Genomic DNA, 21,678 nt, shown 5'->3' with positions numbered 1-21,678 from the left:
TAAAAAATAAAAATAAAAACGCTAGTGGAGAGAGTGCTGATAGCGCCACCTCCGGCTGTTACACATCAAGTAAGATGAGGACAAAAAGTAATCTCTGGACTTAAAATCGTGGAAATCTTTGAGAATCTTGACAATATTAGTTTTAGAAGCAAGGATGAAGTGGTGTGAAGAGATGAAGTGGTAGGCAGTGAGGAGGCTGCAATAGCAGGTTGACCTGACTCACCGGATGAGTCTGGCAGCAAAGAGGGACTTGAAGCAGGGCAGCAACCAGAGCAGCGTGTTGGCTCAGTGGATGTTCGATTTCTATTCTTGCGAATTTAGGACGGGAGACACGTGCAGGCTTGTAGAATTCTGGGAGCCCCAACTTCTCCTTTCCTCTCACTTCTCCCTCTATGCCTTGTGTTTAGAGGTCCCCAAAGCTTCATGTGGTCATAGTTGGGGCTTTCTCAGTGGTGGCTGAATCTACAGTGCATGATTGTTTCATTGTAGGATCAAGGGTACTGGGATTAAAGGTACAAGTGCCACGCACCCTAAAGTGAGTAGGCTGCATGCAAGATAAGGAACAGAAAGATGCTTGCTGCTCATTACTTGCAGTTTGTCCCTTGTTTACTTTGTTAGCTTCTGCCCACCATGTGCTGTTTCTCCTCTGTGATGCCTGTCCACCATGGCATCCTGTGTTGGAGCCATCTGATTATGGACTGAAAGCACTGCAAACTGTGAGCTGAATAACCTTTCTTCCTTTAACTTTAGGTGTCAGGTTTTTTTTGTTTGTTTGTTTGGGGTTTTTTTGTCAGCACAATGAGTAAAAGTAACTAGAACACAGCAGCTTTGCCTTTGTCTTCCTTCTGAGCTTCCACTTTGACCCCTGAAACAAGAAGCTGGTTGAGTAGACACTTGCAGTGGAGATGAAGGAAGCTGTCATGGTAGACTTGGCCAAGATGTCTTCCTTCCTAATCCTAGTTTCTAATCCATAGCAAACATAGTATCACTCGGGAATAATCAGAATGTGTCTTTTAGGTCATTTTACCAGATAACTAAAAGTCACTAAAGGAATGACTTAAAGTAGACTGTAAAGAAAAGTGAGGAGAGTGTGAATCTTGAATTTTGATAGTTTAGGGGAGCAGAAGCCTAGAAGAGTAGAGGAATATAGACAGCCCAACAGTCTGCAGGTACTAACTCCAGATGGGCTGAAATGAGAAATAAGAAGTACGTTCTAGCCGGCCTGCTCTGGCAATCTTTAAAATTTGTCTAAACCTACCTCTTATCAGTTGGAAGGATAGGCAGCCAGATGCTGGGAATGAAATGCCACCCACTAACTTGTACACCAGATGCAGAGCACAGCCCAAGCTGTGTGCATGAGGGCACTGTGTTTATCCTTCGGCCTCAGACTGCATTTTGATTCTCTGGGGATGAGGCAGGGATGAGCAAAGGTACAGCACCTGCACATTCTCAGGGTGGAGAATAGATATGATCTCATTTGATAGCCCAGACTTCTGCTGGGGAATGAAAGAGGGTGAGATGCCCAGAGGCTCCCACTTACCCACTGATCCCAGGGCACCCCATTCCCAGAGCACTTTGCTTTGGTTTAGGTGGCTGGCTCTTCATTGGGCCAGGGATTGAACGCCGGGTCCTGGCACTTGCCAGGCAAGCACTGAGACCACTGAGCTATCTCCCCATCTCCTATATGGTAATATTTTGAACACTTTTAGCATGTACTGACTTCCTTCATTCTTAAAATGGTTTGCTCTTTCTGACAAAAAAAAAAAAAAATTCTATCTATGCTCCCTGACTCTGAAGGGGTGCTTGTCTTTCAGTACCTCTCATTAAGACACCTGAAAACAATGCACAGATCTTTGGGAACAATGAGAGCACTTTGATATACTGGGGAGAATACTGATAAACACTATATTAAAATAGTATAACTATTCCATGATTCCCTAAGGCAATTAGCCTTAGTTTCTTGCCAAAAATCGACCTGCTCTTGTCCCTACAGAATTAGCATTTGGGCCACCTTGCTCAAAATTACCACATTTTTCCTTCTTCCCTCTAAATAGGTGACTATATTCCTTTGTGAACAGAGGGTGTCAAACAGTCATTAAAGAAAGAAAGAAAGAAAAAAAGCAAGCAAGAAAGAAGTGCATGCAAATACAGCTCTTAATATTTCTCTAGAGCATGAGTCATATAATACAGAATTATAAAATACTATCAGAAAAGGGCACTTTACATACCATAATAGTCATTTTATAAAGTTCAATTTGGCAATTTCAAGCCACATTTAATTTTCTCTGACAATTCCCACGTGGCAGGGAGATAGTGCTCTTTGTGGCTTTCAAGTATCTTTCAAAGGACTGTACAGTGACAGGTTTTTAGAATTAGTACTTTTCCCATAAATAGACACTAAATTACTTCTATCAAAGAAAGTCACATGTGCATTTTCATTAAAATAAACACTAAAATAATAAGTAATTTTTCTATGCAGCTATTCTGGGACTTATGCAAATTAGAATTTGGTACTATAGTTTAATATGAATCATTTGTAGTTCTTCATTTTCACTGGTGGTGGGGCTAGTAATTTCTGTCTGAATTATAATATTTTAGCATACTAAAATCTATATCTAGATGAAGCAGATACTTCAAAGCTTCAAAACTGATGAAACAGCATACTTCTCTTTTAAGGAATAGAGCTGTTTGCATTAATGTGTGAAATATACTCCTAAAACACCCCCTGCTGATTTCAGAGAATTTTGCAGAGAATTGTGCATAATTTTCTGAAATTAAAAGACTGAGGATTAGATATTTATGATGATAAAAATTGGATCTCAAGAATTAATAAAAAATTGGAAGACTCTCTGAAGATGAAATTTCTTACTCAGTTCAATAATTATTTAACACAATAAAAGTTAAAAAATAACAGTATAATCAAAAGATCTGATTGCTACACTCAGCTCCACCATTTACGAGCAGAGTCCCTGAGTATCTTCTTAAACCTAAAACACAGCATTGAAATGAGAGTTAAGTGATATAACACAGGATATTGCTCTGTAAGTGATAAGCCATAACTTCATAAAGGAAGATTCCTGGAAACGGCATGGTGTAAGACTACAAATGGCTCTTTATATCTGGGGAGAAATTCTCAGGGATCTGCAAATTCTGCAAGCAAAGGTGATTTAACTTTTTTAAAATGTATTTTATTTTAAACTGATGTTAATCTTTTAAAAAGTTTTTGTGATTATATTCTGGATCATTTAATCTTTTGATGACTTCTGCACAATGTATGTATTCATGATGATAGTATTGTCAAAGAATTCAACTTCAGTTGTTTCCAAGCTAATATAACACACAGGGCACATTTAATATTTAGCTTTCATGTGCTCCCAAGTGACAATGACAAAAGTTTTCAGCATGTGAAAGTAGTTTGAGTCCAGAAAACTGATGAGACTATTCAATTATTAACTAGCATACTGTCGCACTGATGAGCTGGACTTTAAAAAGAGAAAAAGAATCCTGTCAGTATTAAGAGCCATGATTTAACATTATTATCAATATAAATTCAACAATAAGATCATTTGCATTGGATATATATATTTATATTTATATTTTGTTGTTGTTTTGTGCTTTAAATAATGATAAGAAAATTTTAAATCAGGCATGGTGGCACACCCACCTCTAGGGAGGATATAATCCTAGGACTAGGGACAGTGAAGCAGGAGAATCATTGTGAGTTCGAGGTGAGCCTGAGCTACAAAGTGAACTCAAGTCCAGCCTGAACTGAGCAGAAAATTTTTTGTCTCAAAAAATCAAAAGAAGAAGAAGAAGAAGAAGAAGAAGAAGAAGAAGAAGAAGAAGAAGAAGAAGAAGAAGAAGAAGAAGAAGAAGAAGATTGTAAACCTAAATTTATACAAAAGTTCATATAGATTCATATATCCACATATTCAACTAACATTATAAAACTAACATTAATTAATGTAAAAATAGTTTTTTTGACACAATACTGGAGGGATGTGGCTGAGACAAAAACTCAGAAAAGGTAGAATTCAGTTTGTGCTCTCTATGCACTTTTCTGTATGATTCTAGGCATGGGAAAAGACCACATCTTCTTTTATTTCTTCAGAATAAGAAAAGAATACTAATCTTATTCCCACAGGAACACCATGCATAATTAAAAGATGATGAACTCCTGTAAAGAGATGAATGCCTTCCCAGGGACAGTGTGCGGTCAGTGTGGCTTTCAATCCGGGGGTCAGGCTCTCACCTCTCACACTCCCTCCTTTCTTCTCCCAGCAGTGACCCTGGCAATTTGGCCTACATGGAGGACCTCACAAGGAATATTCTGTTGGAAGATGTGGCCCAGGCAGGACAAGTATACAAGCTGGCCAGATAAGCCCAGGAAGGTGCTGGACTTTGTGAGTAGGACGTGAAGAAAAGACTCGAGTTTTGGGCCCTCAAAGCCCAAAGAGTTCCTCACCACAGATTGAGGAGATGAAAAGAGAGATGGGCCCAACAACTGGGAGCTGGGCACAGCCCCAGACCCAGCCTGACAGAAGTCTACTCAACCTGGAGAACCTAAATAACAACAGCAAGAAGAGATTTTAGGACTTTGGGCAAGATGCCATGTTTCAGATCCTCAAGAAAGTGAAGACTTCCTACAAATTCCATGCTGACTGAATGCACCCTGCTGATAGCAGAGTTCTTGGGGCCTTTGGGGAGCAGTTTGAGGACCCTAGTTCTCTTCCCTTCATGTCCCATATCACATCTTCTCTCATGGGGAGACATCTACAGGTCCCTAGCTCAGGGAAGCTGGGTTTAGGAGCAGACAACATGCCTCCATTCTCACCACCAGCAGGATCAAGGAAGCCAGAGAGCAGCAGCAATGTCACTGGAACTGCCCAGACCCATGAACTAGCCTTCCAGAACCTTCCAGAGAAATCCCAAAAGTCCTACCGAAGTCTCTCCTGTGGAAGAATTCTCACATTGACAAGAACTCTCCTCACATTCAAGTGAAGACAGAATCATCACCCAAAAAACAACCAAAACCAGTTAAGGACCTAAAGTTTTTGTTGAATAAGGAGTCCCAGGAAAGGGACAACCAACAGCTACAAGGTACAAAACCAGAAGTCCATCATTCAGCTGCAGAAGGCAGGTCTGGTCCAGAAGCACACCAAAGAGAGGCTGAAGAGCCCATGCAGAGATGCAGCATCCACCTGCAGGGCAGCCCCTCCATCAGGCTGGAGGCCACATCACCAAGTAGAGCTGGGAGCTGGCCACACCAAAGCCCACAGCCCCTCCCTTTACCATGGACTCTGATCCAACCCTTACATCTCAATTTGTTTCAACCAAAGTCATCCAGGCTTTCTTCCCTCTTTCAATAGAAGGAGAAACCAAAGTAACTTATAGCACAGGAAGAAAGGAGATACTGAACTGTGGCCTGGAAGGCCCAGAAACTGTCAGATGGTAGACAAATACTCTGCTTGTCTTTGAGAATAATTGTGTTTTAAAGAACCTATACAAATATGTACCCATATTCAAAATATTCCACCTGCAACATGGGGAAGATGAGGCATGGTGGTGACACCACCACAGCGCTCCTTTCTATTCCAGCCCTCTTGAGAGAACTCTGGGATGGAAGAGTCCCATCTCTGTTCTTGCCATGCTTTTTATTTTTAAAATACAATTATGACCAAGGCTCTTTCCAAGAGTTTTTCCAAAGTAGTTTTTTTTATTGTTGTTTATTTGTTCTGTTAGTACCCGAAAAACATCAAGACTTCAAACTTGACTGCACCAAGCATATCACTGTTGCAAACACATCTGTTGTTGAACTTGGGCTGTTCAAAGAGGCAATGACCTGGTCAGCTAAAGTCTTCTGTCCTGGATCTGCTGTTGTGACTGGGGAGTGTGCATTAGGCCATTGCCTAGATCAGGTGGGGGAGATGTGCGTGCTGTTCTCAGTTGTTACTAGAGGTAAAGTGCTACTGGGGAAGAAGGACCCTGAAACATTGTGGAGCACTTCGACATCTGCCAGGGCTAGTGGCTCTGGAACTGGATTGTCCTGCCAGAAAACCTAACCCTCATGGTCTTTAAGTCTTATCTACTCCTCTGTTGTATGGGAGGCAAATAGGACTTTGGTAGTGGGAAACTCTTAAGGGTCCTACTCCAGAAGTCACATCTAGCGGCTTCTCTGAGCAGTGAGACTGATGGAAAGACTTTACAGATGTGTACATCTGTCTTTTCCTGTGAGGAAGGAGCACTGTTTCCTGTTTCTTCAGCTTTTCCCAGCAGCAGGGACAGAGTGGTAAAGACTGTAGCCCAAGACTTACCTCTGGGTAGCACCACCATGAACAACTAGGTAAAAATGGGGCTCGCAGTTCAGGGCTTGAAACCAGGGATTCACCTGCTCTCTCTCAGCAAGGTGGAATTCTAAAACTGTTTTGAAGAAAGAGAAGTACCTTGATTCAGGGATAGAGCTTGATTCAGGGCTATATAAACTATGGTATACAGCCTCTGTGACCCAAGAATGCTTGCTTGTCTTTCTTTCTTTCTTTCTTTCTTTCTTTCTTTCTTTCTTTCTTTCTTTCTTTCTTTCTTTCTTTCTCTTTCTGAGACAGGATCCTGTCATATAGTTCAGGTTGATATTGGACTCGCTATAGCCCAGGTTGGCTTCAAACTCCTGAAGATCATCCTGACTCATCCTCCCAAGTGCTGGAATTGCAGGCATCCTCCACAACACCCACCTGGTTTTTATATTTTTAAGAGGTTAAAAAAAAATAAACTAATGTGCAACAGAGTCCACACAAATCCTGAGATAATTACAATTACTGGCTGGCACTTTATAGAAGTTTGCTGTTGCTGGTTTTATTTAATAATACAGAGCTAACCACGGACCTGCAGCAAGAAATGTGAAAGCCTCCTGTGTCTCACTGACACCTCAGACCAAACTATCCCCTCCTCCAAACCCCGGGCCTTGACAGCACACCCCCATCTTGCTTCTCTTGTCATGATGAGTATTTACGTATGTGGGGAACATAGAAACTTCCCCACAATTCCATCTTGCCCTCAGCTGGGTGAAGCACATTAACCTTCAATAATCACCTTACAAGGGTATTCTTCACTTACTTCTGAAACCCTGTGGGGTTGCCCCCTATTCTTCAGCGAACAAAAAGCATCTTTTTTTTCCTCAAAAAACTGTCAAGCTCACTTATGTTTTGCCAAGTTAAATTTCATGCAGATCAATTTTTGTGTCAAAATAATTTTTTAAACTTGATGAGGAGAGGCTGGTGTTGGTTTTTTTCATCTATGTAGGAAAGTGCTACATTTTTGAAAACTTTAATCTTGAAAGCCGTAATTTTTCTTGTCCAGTTAAAGAGTGGAGATGAGGAAGATTATAAATATAAATTGGTCTTAGGCAAACCTATTTATTCTGTTTTAGATGCACAGCTAATATATCAATCAACATCTAAGTAGACCAAGGCTCTGGTCGCCCTCATTAGAGCAAATAAAGCATTCTTGATTTATTGATGGTTTATTCTATGATCTGAAGGCAAGAATGAAGATTGTTCTTAGAGACCCAGACCTGCTGCTGATAAACATATGGCAAATTTAAAATGTCACATTAGCAAGGCAAAAGCATTCTGCTAGGTTAGGACAAAGACAAATTCATACTAGTAATCAGAAAAAAAAAGTTTACTCCTTAAGCTATGTCACAACTCTCCTGGCACTTTGTGTGTAACCTTATCTGACAAGGAAAATTTAGAATGCAAATGGCACAAAAGAAAGACAGGCAGAGAATGCACAGATTGATGCTGTGCAAGTTATTGATTTTGGTGACTGCCATTCTCATTGAATGCCTTCCTTGAATTAAGGAAAGAGGAACATTTTCTAATCAGTCTGACATCCTGCGTATTGGGTTGCTTGTCATCCTTCTACCTGGCTTGATTCATATGTATACCAGTAGTTACACTGAACTTTGTTACAGCCTTGTCTGGCTTTGAAGTAGGTCTTCTTGCCAGATTTTGTTAAGCATAAATGGGAAACTGATCACAAAAAAAGACCAGGCTGCCCTGTACTGGAGTCTTGACAATGCCAATTTTCATTTCTTTCCCGTAGAGCTATTTCATAGACTTCTAGCAAAATCCCTGGTTGCATAAACATCCTAAGAGCAGTCTCTTTCTCTGTGCCTTCCCTGCCTCCTTGTCTTTGTGCAAGAAACAGTGTTTATATTGTCTGATTAATCTCACATGCCTTTATCTGGTAATCTGAGCAACTATTGAAGGTAACAATGCTCGATACACTAACCATTGTTAATTTTCTATCATTTTGTTTTGAAATTCTGTATTATTTTTATTATCTTTAACAAAAAAGAAACAAAGACCCCTGCCCATGTACAGCTCACTGCTGGGTATCAGGCCTTCTCCTCCCTGCCCTGTTGCTCAGTAGTGTACTGTGTTACTCAGTAGCTAAACAGGGTGCTTCATTGTCCACACCCCATTGTACTCCACGTGTCTTATCCATTCTCTGAAGCTCAAAAGCATTCCAATCAACTTCTGAAGCTCTTCTCCTGTATCATAGGCCAAAAGATGTCACAAAACAAAGCTGAGGTTAAATAGAATAGACATATATAGCAATACTGTACTTTTGTATCTTGTCTCCAGGACCCAGAACTGTGAACTCCCTGCTCCCCAGGATCATTTCTCCCTGGCAGGAACAAATACTGCATCATTTAGTTAAGGGTCATATTAGATAATTTCGCTTATGGTAACTGGAGGGAAGGGAATTGCTTTCTCTTGGCTGGAAATTTTTGGTGCCAGAATTCATTTCATCTAACCCTACCAGTTGGCTGGCTACCTAGCAGGGCCCCCTGAAGAAAACAAACCCTTAAGGGCAACCATTTCACCTTTGGCAAGAGAGCTGCGTAAATCAAAAACTTGATGACATTTGGGCTGCACAGTTCAGGTGCACTTGCCCTCGTCCCACCTTCTAGGTTCCTGATGACTATAAAATCCAAATGATTTACTCCTACACACAGCCACTTGTTTTGTTATCTGTTCTGCTTTTGAATGAGTCCACCCTGAACACATATATGTAAATACGTGTTTATGTTTCAGCACATGCCTCATATATAGATAGAAGATAAATAGATAATGCAACTTGAGTCAAATTATCATGTATATCATTTCTCTCATCCGTACACCTTCTGTGTTCCCTGGCCTAAAAAGGAATCCCATAGTCCCATCTGGAGTGATGCTGCCCAGTACAGGCCCTAGGTCCTTCTGGAATCACAAGGCCACCTTGTTCCTAGTTGGTAGTCCAGACCCAACTCTGATCTTAGGCCCCTCTATAAATCTTTTGTCTTTCTAACCAGATGGCTCAGCCTCTAACATCTAGACGAGGGAACTTATTTCATACGATAGCTGGTCTGTCCTACTTCCTACAGTGGAATTTGTGTTTTATCGTTTTAGTGCCTTAATAATAGCTTACAAATACTGTACAGTACATTTATTAAAGCTCATGTTTGGTGATCGGGGATGTTGTCTTGTCTGCAATAGTTGGTATGTATTAGGACTTAAGTTTACCCTTCTCCAGACTTGTGTTGATTCTGTTATGGAGTTTGATAGTGTGTGCTCATGACTGCTCCAAAGAGTCTCTAGACACAGTACTATCTGTTCCCACAGGTGAGGCCCCTTACCCCAGGCCACATCCCAATAAAAGAACACAATTAGGTTTTCCAGCTGGGGTTCACCCTCTGAACCACAGCTATGCACGCACCCATTCCTCATCACGTGTGTATACTCTCGTTTAATAGAAGAATATCGTCACCCGTGCTACTCTATTTTTCCTCTCTGTTAGTGTTCTGAGTTCTTTTTCAACCAAATTTGGCATAGATCACTGCCTACCCTCATTAATAACTCCACAAGAAAAGTTACTCTGGTTTTTCAGAAGCTACAGAGATCTAGATTCATGCATGTTGCATCGCAATGTCAGTGATTTTTAAAATTGCTTTTTTTTTTCCTTTTTGATATTATATATTGAAAATATGATATCTTTTGTAGTTTAAATTTGTAGAAGGTGCAGAATGCCCCTTATATAAAAACTTTCTGTTGGCATGCATCGTATATAGCCTGTTCTGTATTTGTGAAAATACGTATAGTCTATATTTGTGAAAATACATATTTTCTTTGTAAAAAAACTAAAAACAGGCTAAGAAAGGCACACAATATGCAGCAACTACAGAAGTAAGGTCATAAACACATCCAGCTATAAGACAGAATTGCCAACAAAGAGATTTACATTGAATCACCAGCTTTCGGCTATTCCCAGTGAGGAATCTGGGGCCTCAGAAGACCATCTCTGTATGTATGGTTAAAGAGCAAGGACAAATTTTCCCAAGCTGGGCCTAACCCGATCCACCTGGGCACTTTTTCCATCTCCCACCTTTTTTTTTTTTTTTTTTTTTTGCATTTTTTAGAGAGAAAATAGATAAATAGATAAAAATAAAAAACTATGCAAGATCTCAAAACAATGATAGGAAATTAACAAATTAGGTTGCATATTGCTATCTTCAGAGTAGTGCAGATTACCAGACACAGGTATGCAAAATTGATTAGGTATTAATTGTTCCTTTCAAGTAGCCAGTGGAAATTAATAATACAAATATACTTTATTTTCTTCGCCTTTCTTTCTTTTCTCCTTTCCACCATCCCAGTTGTTCTTTCCTTTTTGATCAGCTTCTTGCCCTTTCACTATACCTGTTGTACCTTTCAGATTTTACTGTTTCTTATACTAGGGAGAAAGAAATACAATGTTTACACATGTGGTTCTGATTTATTTCACTTATAAGTATGGTCTCCATTTGCATCCACTCTTAGCAAGCTACTCCAGCTGGACTCGTCACTGCTTTCCCACACAAAAACTACTATTCCCAGCTCGCAAAGCCTGCGCGTTCAGCGCCCCGGACCTCCTGTTGTAAACGTCACTTCCGGCGGGGTGCCTCCGACCAACGAACCGTGCACGGAGGCGGGCTCTAACCTCCCAGGTTCCTCAGCTGCCGGGCGCTTTTGAACCTCGCGGAAGGCACTCGTGAGACCAGCGGCCCCTACAGGACTCATGGCGGCCTCCGGGCTCCGTCTCCCTCCGTTGCCCACCATTCGAGAAATCATTAAGTTGTTCAAACTACAAGCAGTGAAGCAGCTGTCCCAGAATTTTCTCCTGGACTTGAGGCTGACAGGTGGATGTGTTGTTAGGGCGCCCCAGTTCTCGCCGGGGACCCAGGGGGCGTGGGCCCGGGTCTCGCGCCAACCCCGCGGGCAGGTCTTCAGGGCCGGCGGGCGCACGCGGCGGGCGCCTGGCCACGTTCTTCCTTTTGTTGGCGGAGGCCCTATCTCCCGACACGTGGAAGGGCTGACTTACTGAGGAGCCCCAGCCTTGCGTGGGCCCGCCCAGCCCCGGGCCCGGAGCTAAGCGCACGGGGTCGGAGGGGTCGTGGGTCGTCGCTGAAGTCAGCCGCTGCGGAGGAACTGTGCGAAGTGACCGTGCGGCTTGTCATGCATTTTAAATTTACATAATCTAAATTGGTGCATAGATTTCGTTGGTACCTTCTTTCAAAAGGGTGACCTTCATAGGATTTATTATTTAAGCGTTCACGTATTAAGTCAAAGAAATCCTCAAAGGTGCAGGTATTGCGAAAATATGTATTGTGAGAAAATACATATTGCGAAAATATGTATTGTGAGACCTCAATGCTAATGCTGGTGATAGCGTAAGGAAAGGAGCGAGGCAGCCGGTCCTGGAGCGGTTTCAATAATAGTTTATATCCCCACACCTTTCTTTTAGCTCACTTGTTTTGGAGATAAAATTTATATGTAATGAAATTTAGCAGTTTGAGATGTTGACTTGGTGAATTTTGATAAATATATACGTTGGTTTAACTGCCATTCCCATTTCTTAATCATCTTTCTTGTGAAAGGTGAAATTTCAAGAGCACAATCTTACAAATGTAACTACTAATTCTCTACAGGAGTACTTACATTTTGAGATTTTGATATTTCATGCTGCTTGGCTCCTCTTAAAACGCTAACCAAAAAGTTCATTTCCGTTAAATGATGCAGTCCACAAAGAATGTATGTTTTATGTCTTGAACACTGAGATATGCTAAAAAAAAAAAATGGCTTTCAATTTTTAAAAATATGTATTACAGTAAAGGACACATTCATTCCCAGTCATCTTACTCAAACCCCGTCCCCTTTTCTTTGAGCACACGTCATTCTTGTGACTTTATGGAGCAGCTCTAGAAGTCCTCTGGTAAACATCTTTAGTTAGAATATTTGTACTACCTCAATGCCTGAATCAATTCAAAACATTTACCATTTGATGGCACTTTAGAGAAGAGCCAGAAGTCCCCAGCTCCAAATCCAGTGAATAAAGCAGATGAGAACATACTGTAACATTTTTATTTGATAGAAATTGCCATAAATGTAATGGTCAGCAGGAGTGATTGTGACATATGATGGATAAACATTTAAAAATTTATTATAGTAAACACATTGCCATCAATCCCCTCAGAATGCTCAAAATACTGCCCCTTGCTTCAAACACATCTCACCATCCTTGGCTGGCAATGTGTCCTTCACTGCATTTTTTTTAGAAAATTGAAACATTCAAAATAACTTTTGATCACCCCTAATAGGCTTTATTCTGCCTGTAGCAATTTTACTTTGGATAAAACAGCTTAAATTTTTAATTGGAACAGGGGCCTACTACAAGGGCTTGTAAAAAACTGCCAACTTTTAAAATTCATTGTTTCTAATAACAAATAGTACCAGCCCGTTCTTCTAGTGATGAGTTGCATTTTAAATATATATAAAGTAGTACTATTTTTGGGCATGAAAATACATTTTTACAAATTTCTGCTTTTGTATTTTCTCAAGTCTTTATTCATGAGTGAGTTCCACATTCTAGGTAGTATAATCTACTCTTCTTGTGGAAAACATAGTGAAAGAGGTTAAGGTACTTGTCAGAGAGTGAAGGTTAGGAGGAGACAAAGCAAAACTGATACTCAAGCCTAGTGACCTGACATAGCGTTTGATGTTCATCAGTATTTCAGTATACTGAGAAGTGTGAAGGTGAAATCACTGTGTACTCCTAGCTTTCTAGCTTTAAAAAATGAGAAGCTCAGATGCTTGGATTTTAATATCTTAAGAGTCATAAGACCATTCCATAGTATATTTTTCTAGAAGTGAGATCATTTGTACTGAACCATCAGAACTTTGCTTTTTTTTATAACTAGGTCTGCTAATTTAAATTTAATTTATGGAAGACTTAATATTCTCATATTAATGTACATCTTTCAGTTTCTTAATACCAGTACCAAATTTTGATTCTTTTTTCTGGAAATGACCAAGAATTTAAATTTCTCAGGAATTTGTTGCTAGTGCCACACTGAATACAAAATAGGTGTCTACAGATACAATGGATGACTGCCTGCCCTTGCTGCTTTAGAATTACTAGCTAGTACAATTGAAGATTCTTAGTAGGACAGTAGTCTCATTTATTCAAATGTTTGGTATTCAGTAACTTAGAGAAGTATTGTAACATGCTTATCTAGCCAAGTCCTAGTAATTGATTGTTTTGGTGGATGAATGGGGAGAGGATTCAGTTTAGCTGAAGTTAAGGAAATTTGTCACAATAATTTCATTTTTGTTAACTGGTAAAATTGAAGTGATGTCATAGAATATGAATAACCATTAAATGCTGGTTTAGGTTGAGAGCTAAGTAACCATAAAATACTGTGTTAAGGATTTGTTGATTGGGCAACAACTGATTAAGAATTTTTTATAGGATTATTTTCCCTTTAAAATTTCGTACATTGAAATTTGCAAAGATGACTGACAAGCCTAAAACTTTCTTTTCTTCAGATAAAATTGTAAGGAAAGCTGGAAATCTGACAAATGCTTATGTTTATGAAGTGGGCCCTGGACCAGGAGGAATCACAAGATCCATTCTCAGTGCCAATGTTGCTGAACTTCTGGTGGTTGAAAAAGACACTCGATTTATTCCAGGATTACAGGTGCATCTTTCAATTTTTTAATACTTACTTATAGTGTCTTTTTTAGGAAGCAAAAGCCCATTTTAAATCTTACACCTTGATTCTTAAGCCCAGGAATAACCAAGGATTATGGAGGTTGTTCCTCCAGCTATAGATCTCGAGGCACCCTCCCAGAGAGTTTGATTCTGATGTCTAGAAACTTTCTAACAAGCATCTCCAGATAGTCATTATAGTTTGATTAAACCTGCTTTATACATTGGTGCTAAGCCAGAAAGAACAAGTTCATGTATTATAAGTGAAGGAATGAAGTTGTGTCACTATGCTTATAGATGTAAATGAAATGGTATGTGCATCTTTAAGAACACGGGGATTACTATGAATATTATTGAAATATTGAAGGAACTGGACATATTTCCATGGGAGTAGAGAAGCCTTGAATAAGGGTCCTCATAGATACTTATCAAAGGTTGGCAATAGAGAGGATAAACTGATTTTGATCTTTTCTAGGAAAGAACTAAAGCACATAGGTGGGAATAGAGGTATGCAGGTTGAGGATTTTAAATAGGAATGACTTAAGTTTTTAAAATATTGTCAAACAATAAGACATTACTTGAGGGATTTTCTAAAGGGAATTCTTCCTGGGGGCACTTAATGATTTAAGGGTCTTTGTTTGAGTCCTATATAATTCTAGAACCTTAAAATAGCCCTGAGCCTTTGGTTCAGATGACTGGCAATTTATTATGTGACTATAATAAAAAAATAAAATTATCCACATTCTTATTTTATACAAAAGGACAAATTGGTTTAAAATTAATACATTCTAATGTTTGAGAATATGTTAATGGAAAAGTGTTTCATTTCTGTTTGAATAGCTCACAAAAATTGGTTTTAAAATCTAGGACTTTATGTGCATACATCCTAAATTTAAGAAACCTAGTTATTTTTTTTTCTCATCTTGCTTCATCTCATCTTCATACTTCAAAGAACTACATAATATTTAATTTTATCTAATTCTAATAGAATTAACTTCAGATTCTTTATTTTGGGCTTATTGCATAGAATGTATTCCTCGATCAGATGGGAAATTTATTAGTAATTTTTATTTTGATCCTTATTATTTTAAGAACTGTGTCCCAATTGGATGTGGAAGTGGGACTGTTATTTTTGGTAAGGTTATGAGATGATTAGGAAAACCTGAATACTAGTGTGTGATTCCCTTCAGGTGTGTCCTTCTGATCATTTCTGGACAGAGAGAGTACTCAGCTGATGTTTTGTGCCCCTATAGGCATTTGAACTCTCAAATTTCCCCAACATGTTTTTGGTGGTGGTGGTGGTGGTGAGGTTTGTTCTGATAATGGTGGTACTGAGAATTGAGCATAGGGCCTGTGGACCAAAGTACATCTGCATCTCTTCTTAAATTTTAAGACAAGGTCTTGGATCTCTTAAGTTGCCTAGGCTAGGCTCAAAGTTGTGATTCACCCACTTCAGCCTCCCAGACTTGGAATTACATGCACCATCATGTGTGGCTTGCTTTCAGTTTTCTTTATTAGGCATGAGAATAAACGTAATTGCTGTTTACCACTTTAATATATACATTCCTTATCATTTGACCTAAAGACTTCAAGAGACTGTTTAAAAGAGCACTGGCCACCCATCTATTCTCAATCTACCCCCATCATCCAAGCCCTTGCCTCCTAACTACCTGCCTTATTTTGCCCTATTAGAGACCATCATTGGACACACTGTATATTTGTTGTCATTTGTGTGTTGTCAGATTCACCCCTGTAGAATGGACTATGAGGGTACAAATCAGAGTCTTATTCCTACCGTGTCTTCTCTACATATAGCAGTACCCACCCTATAGCAGGTAATAATATCTTACATGAGAAATAAAAGTGACTGTCTATGTAACTATATGTATTAGCTGACTCAGTAAATAGAATTGATTATCAAAGTTTTATGCTCTTTTTTTCCTAAGTATCAAGGCTAATTTCAAGATAAACTAGTCTGTACACAATGGGTGTTTGATTTCTCATCCATTTCAGAAAAAGCAAAATTCCTACTGTCTTCTGTGTAGGAACGAACTTACCTTAAAAAGAAATGTTGAGTACTAAATTATCAAATAGGCTACTTTTTCTTGTAAAGAATGTTTCAATATGTAAAACTTTCTTTTAGAGGTCCTAAATTAATCATAAAACTGAGCAAAGACAGTGATCTGTTTTAAGGATTTCATTTTAGTGATTTCTAAGCTAATAGAATTACTTTTTAAAGAAAGTCATAATTTATACAATGTCTTCTAGCTAAAAGTATGTCATTTGTACCTTTATTCAGTTCTTAGGATATAATCACCTGGCAGCTCAGAGGAAAGAAAACTGGTATTAATAGAGCATTTTCATTCTCAATGTGTTGTAAAGGCAAGAAAACTTGTCTGACAAGGAAGGCAGTATAGTGTGTGGTTCTGTGGTAAAGAACATGGACTTTAGCATCAGACTGCATGTGTTGACTCGAGCTGTGCTACCAGTTCTGTAACTTTAGCAAGAAATCGTGTCTCTCTGTGCCTGTGTACTCACAAAGATTAAGTAAATGCTGTAAACTAGGTAAGCAGTCAGTAAATTTGATTAGTTAATAATCAAATTGTCCCCATCCTTTGGGCACCTCTGGGGATTAAGGATGATCAGGAGACTACTAATCTGGCATGAGGTATAAGAAGAAACTAATACTCCTTTGGTGCCCTGAAAAATCCCCTGTACAATGGAGGCTTTCTCCAGCTTACCAGCTCCTATTAGACACCTACGGTTTCTTTAGGTTGATGTTGTAACAGTCTGATTTTGCATTTGGTGATGGTTATTTTCTTATAGTTTTGTGGTTGGGTTGTTTATTGATGCCTTGGAGGAGATACTTCCTGATACCTCAGGGCACTTAAAGCCTTTGTGGGTTCATCCCCATTTGTGAACTGGAGCAAATTTTATAAATTTTGTGCTCATCTTCAGACAAGTATTCCAAATTCTTCTTCCATTTGTTGTTTGTTTTAAACCTCAATGTCATCAATAATAACAGATACTTATGGAATACTTAATCATGCTGTATTTTACAGCTTTATTGAGATATAATTGAAGCTCAGTAAACTGTACATATTGGAAGCATTCAGATTACTATTTTGGCATATTTATAATTGCATAAAGCCATCCCTGCAATCAAGATAATGAACACTATCATCAGAATTTCTTTCATTTGTAATCCCTCTGCCTAACCCATGAGAATTATTGATATTTTCTCTCTGAAAGATTTATTTCCATTTTTTAGAATTTTACACAAATGGAATTCTTCAGTGTTTAATTACTTTTTTTAATTAAAGAACTAGGAGTAAAACATTTGAGTACTGCAGTAGTTATATGATAAATATTGGCAAAAACCCAAACTTTTATGAGGTGACATACTTTTTCACCTGTGTATGAGAGTTGTAGCTATTCCTTATGCTTGCTCAAATTTTGATATAGTTGGTCTGTTTCATTTTAACCATCCTAAAATGTAAGGTAGGTAGTGCCATCTCACTGTGTAACTCATGTCTATAATTTATTAGTATTTTGATGGTTAAAGGTTTATAGTAATCTTTTGTGTGTAGTACAAGAGCAGATAGGAATTGATGTAAAGAGCCAGTAGATGATTGCTCTTTAAATTATTGTCTTTCCTGTCATACAAAAGGACATATAAAGTAATTTAGAGATTCTATAAAAATCACTTGTGGTGCTTAATGGGGACTGTGAGCTTAGCCTGCTTTGGGGTCCTCTTGGATTGGTGGAACACACTTCCAGGAGTGTCTCAGTGGGTGATGAAGGTGTATCCCTGGCCTGTCTTGCCCTTGCCCTTTCTTCTCTGGCACTCTTCTGCTCTGTATCCTAGCCACCAAGACCTAAGAAGCTTTTTTCCATCATGACTTCCTATGGTGATGTTTATGCCTTTGAGCAAGGTAGCCATTGACTGAATCCCTCAAAATTGAGACATATTTAACCTCCTTTCTTTAAGTTATGTGTGTTAGTTATTGTGTCTCAGCAGAGCTGTTTGGAAAATCCTCTGTCATGACATACTGCTTACTTGAAACATGTAACTTGTTTCATAAGACCATAGTTAATCATGACATGGAGGCAGAACTCTACAGGAGGCAAAAGGTAGCCCACAGCCAAAGTAGTGTCTTATGCCATTGTGAATTATAAGTGCAAAGACCAGTGCTAAAGGCAGGCCCATTGATGGCAACAAAAAGTAACAGTTACTGTGGTGTCAGAAAAGCTATGAAACTAAATGGAAAACCCAAAAAAATTTTCTGGCTCAGTAGTAAGGGGTTATCCACCTCTCCTTAAACATTAAGACTATTGCTCTAAAGGACCAGTGACCCCAAGCCATCAAGAAAAGAGAGAAACTGGGTCTAATATTCTTGACTTAGGAAAATGGTATAATATGGTTTCAAAACATGTCCTTTTATAACTTCTTAAGGAATGTTAGTACATAGGGAAATAAACATTGAGTAAAAAATTCAATACCTTAGACATCTGATTCCTTGATGATACCAAGTACTATAGATGAGTTTCTACTACATATGTTTTAAAGCAAGCAAACCGACTTGGAAATTATGCTGTCATTTCCCTTAAAAAGTCTGTTGGTACAGTATCTTCAATTCCTTTAGAATAATAGCATTTTTTTGTGTGTCTCAAAAATAAAAATTAAATTTCATCTATTCCATATTGTGGGTTTTTATATTGTTTGCTTTACATTGTTGCCTGACACTCTGCAAATACTAATTTAAACAACACTTAGTCCTTACTATGTATGGCAGATTATAGTAGAAGTCATTAATGCTTAGCCCATTATAGGTTGTTGGCTGCCATGAGCCCCTTCATAAAATATATAAAATAGATATTTTGTGTAATTATTTGTCCTCAGAAATTCTGCTGAAGTCTAAAAACTGCATACCCTATTTTCTCATCAAATTAAATCACCACAAAGCTACCCGGGTATACCAGTTACTTGGCCCCATGCATGAAAACTTTCTGAGGAATGTTTTTGTTTAATGACCATAGAACAAATGTGCTTTGTTTTCTGACTTTTATGAAAGACATCTCTATTATATCATTTCATATTTTTATAAAACCTAATTCCAGAAGAACATTCTCTCTTGAAAACTTAATGTAATGACTTCTTGTAGAGAATAAGAGTTAGGGCTGAGGATATAGCTCAGCAACATAAGTGCCTGCCTAGCAAGTGCAAGGACCTGTGTTTGATCCCCAGTACTACAAAAGGAGAAAAAAAATAATAATAATAAAAGTTAATTTATTTTGTGGTGCAAACCATGAGAGCTAGTAATTTTTTTTAGAGCTAATAATTCTGATGATGGGGTTATTAGTAATTGTGATAGATATGTATGTATGTATATATATGCTTGTCCATTTCAAGGTATGGTTTTCTGTTTTCAATTTTATATTCTTAATGCCTTTTTACTCAGTGGTCTTACATCTCATTTTGGCAGAATATAGAACTGAAAAATAAAAATGATAGAGCAGTTTGAGAGTGTCTGTACAAGTACTCACCTGACTATAATCAAGTGCCTGCTGCATTCATGGTCACAGTGGGCAGTGCCCTTGAGTTTATTTTGTGGTCATTCCAAGTTTTGAAGTATAAAGCTTAAGAGTTGTTCTTGTAGGGTTGTAATAGTGATCTTTCCCACTCCTTCACCATACCCAAATAGTACCGTCATGGTGAAAACCTTTTTCTCATTCACTGGTTGGTTAGAAAGTCTATGTGTCATTGCTGAGTGTCATTATAGGTGTTTTCAAAGGCTGTTATCTGTAATCATATGAGCTCTGTCTATATAGAGCTTTCCCTCCATACTTGTTTCAAGGCCTTCACGTGTCAGTGGACACCAGTGTGTACTCCTGCTGCAGTGGGGAGTTGGGAAGCCAAACTGAAGACCTCAATAGACTTGTAGAGGATGGATTTGGTTTCTCATTGACTGAGACCTGAACCTAAAGGGGAAACCTAAAGAAATAAAATACAACTTTAAATCTAGGAACATACAAATTCATACAAAAAAAGCCAAATTTACATTATTTTGTTTCAGTCCTAATTACTTAATTACTTGAATATGTTGACATTGTATAACATAAGCCATTAGTTTAGCCTCTGTTTTAGATATGCCAATTCGTTTTAATTAAACCATAATTATAAAGTATTTTAGCCTTATCTCTTGGTAAATGTTATCATTAAATGTTCTTATACAGTAAGAACATATCCTGAGAACTATTTCCTTTTAAATGTTTAGTGTAGTATGTTATCAAACATTTATTTGTGGGCTGGGGAGATAGCTCAGTAGAATAAGTGCTTGAAGGGCTTGAGTTCAATCCCCGGTTCCGCAAAAAAAAAAAATTATTTCAAGCTCATCAGATAAGGTTTTAGTAATTCATGGTAATTTTAAAATAATCCCAAAGTATATTTACACCAGAGTTAGTTACTTTTGCTAACCTACTGTGGCTAACCATATAAACTGGATGATCCTAAACAAAATATCCTCCTGCCATTATAAGCATTTCAGCTCTTAATTCTGCCACATAAAGTCAATCTTTTTAAATTTCTTGGACCCCAAAACTTGGGGAGCCAGCTTTAAAAAAGCTAAGTGGGCTAACAAGATAGCTCAGTGGACTAATCGCCTACCTAGGCAAGCACAGGGACCTGAGTTTGATCCCTAGCACCACATGCTGCACCAGCCTTGCACCTGGGTGCACTGAGCAAGCCACCAAGACCAGGCATGGAAACCAGGTGTGGTGGCGCATGTCTGTAATCCCCACATTGGAGGGACTGAAAACAGAAGTATCACTATAAGTCCAAGCTGTGTAGTGAGACCCTGTATCAAATACATTTAAAAAAAAAAAAAAGCCAAGTGTCATTTGGTCATTCACTTATTCATTTTTGTATCAGTCAGTATGCACACAAGGGGCAGATTTAATGTAAGATAGATATATGACATATATGTGATATATATAAAGATTTACTAGGAGGCTTAATGTGGCCAGTTAAAGAGTCAGGTGTGAAATTGTGCAAAAAGCCATCTATATACTGGAGAGCTGAAGGATCCAATCAGAAGCAGAAGGACTGCAGCTCACTGCAAAGTCCCATGTAACTGTGTATCAGAAGCTGAAGGGTCTGTGCTGAAAGACTGTACACTGGAGGCCTAGAGATGGACGTCCTAAGGCAATGATGACAACTGGAGTGCCTCTTATAAAACAGAAGCAAGACTTCTTTCTATTCCTTTTGGTTCCATCCAGACTCCAAGCCTATTGGTTGGTGCCACTCACCCAGGGCAAGTTAGTTCTCTTCATTAAATCCATCATGCAGACATGCACAGAACTATGCTAAACCAATATACTGGACATTTCTTATCAGGTTCACACCACAGTTAACTATTACAATTCCCTTGTATGTAAATATCAATGGCTATGTACATATCTGACTTTGTGCGGGTGTTATTGGGGTAAACAGGAAATAAATGCTGCCCTTAAGCAACATGCATTGTTACAGGGAAAGAAACATACACATATGTGACTGTTACAGTGTGTTGTGCTATCAGGAATCATGGACAATGCACAGGGTGGACACAA

General features: G+C 38.7%; 1 protein-coding gene across 1 annotated transcript in view; it reads left to right on the top strand.

Moving 5' to 3' along the window:
• The first annotated feature begins 11,040 nt into the window (after positions 1 to 11,040).
• Positions 11,041 to 21,678, top strand: part of Tfb1m (transcription factor B1, mitochondrial) — a 63,745-nt gene continuing 53,107 nt past the window's right edge. Inside the window, exons 1-2 of the mRNA XM_004628561.2 lie at positions 11,041 to 11,218; positions 13,905 to 14,056. Coding sequence (XP_004628618.1) covers positions 11,098 to 11,218; positions 13,905 to 14,056 — 273 coding nt within the window. The 5' untranslated portion in view covers positions 11,041 to 11,097. The remainder of the gene's footprint in view (positions 11,219 to 13,904; positions 14,057 to 21,678) is intronic.

The sequence above is a fragment of the Octodon degus genome, unplaced genomic scaffold, assembly GCF_000260255.1.
Source record: "Octodon degus isolate 3935 unplaced genomic scaffold, OctDeg1.0 scaffold00024, whole genome shotgun sequence".
NCBI lineage: Eukaryota > Metazoa > Chordata > Mammalia > Rodentia > Octodontidae > Octodon > Octodon degus.
Note: the sequence above shows the minus strand (reverse complement) of the source record. Positions and strands in the feature narration are given on the sequence as shown.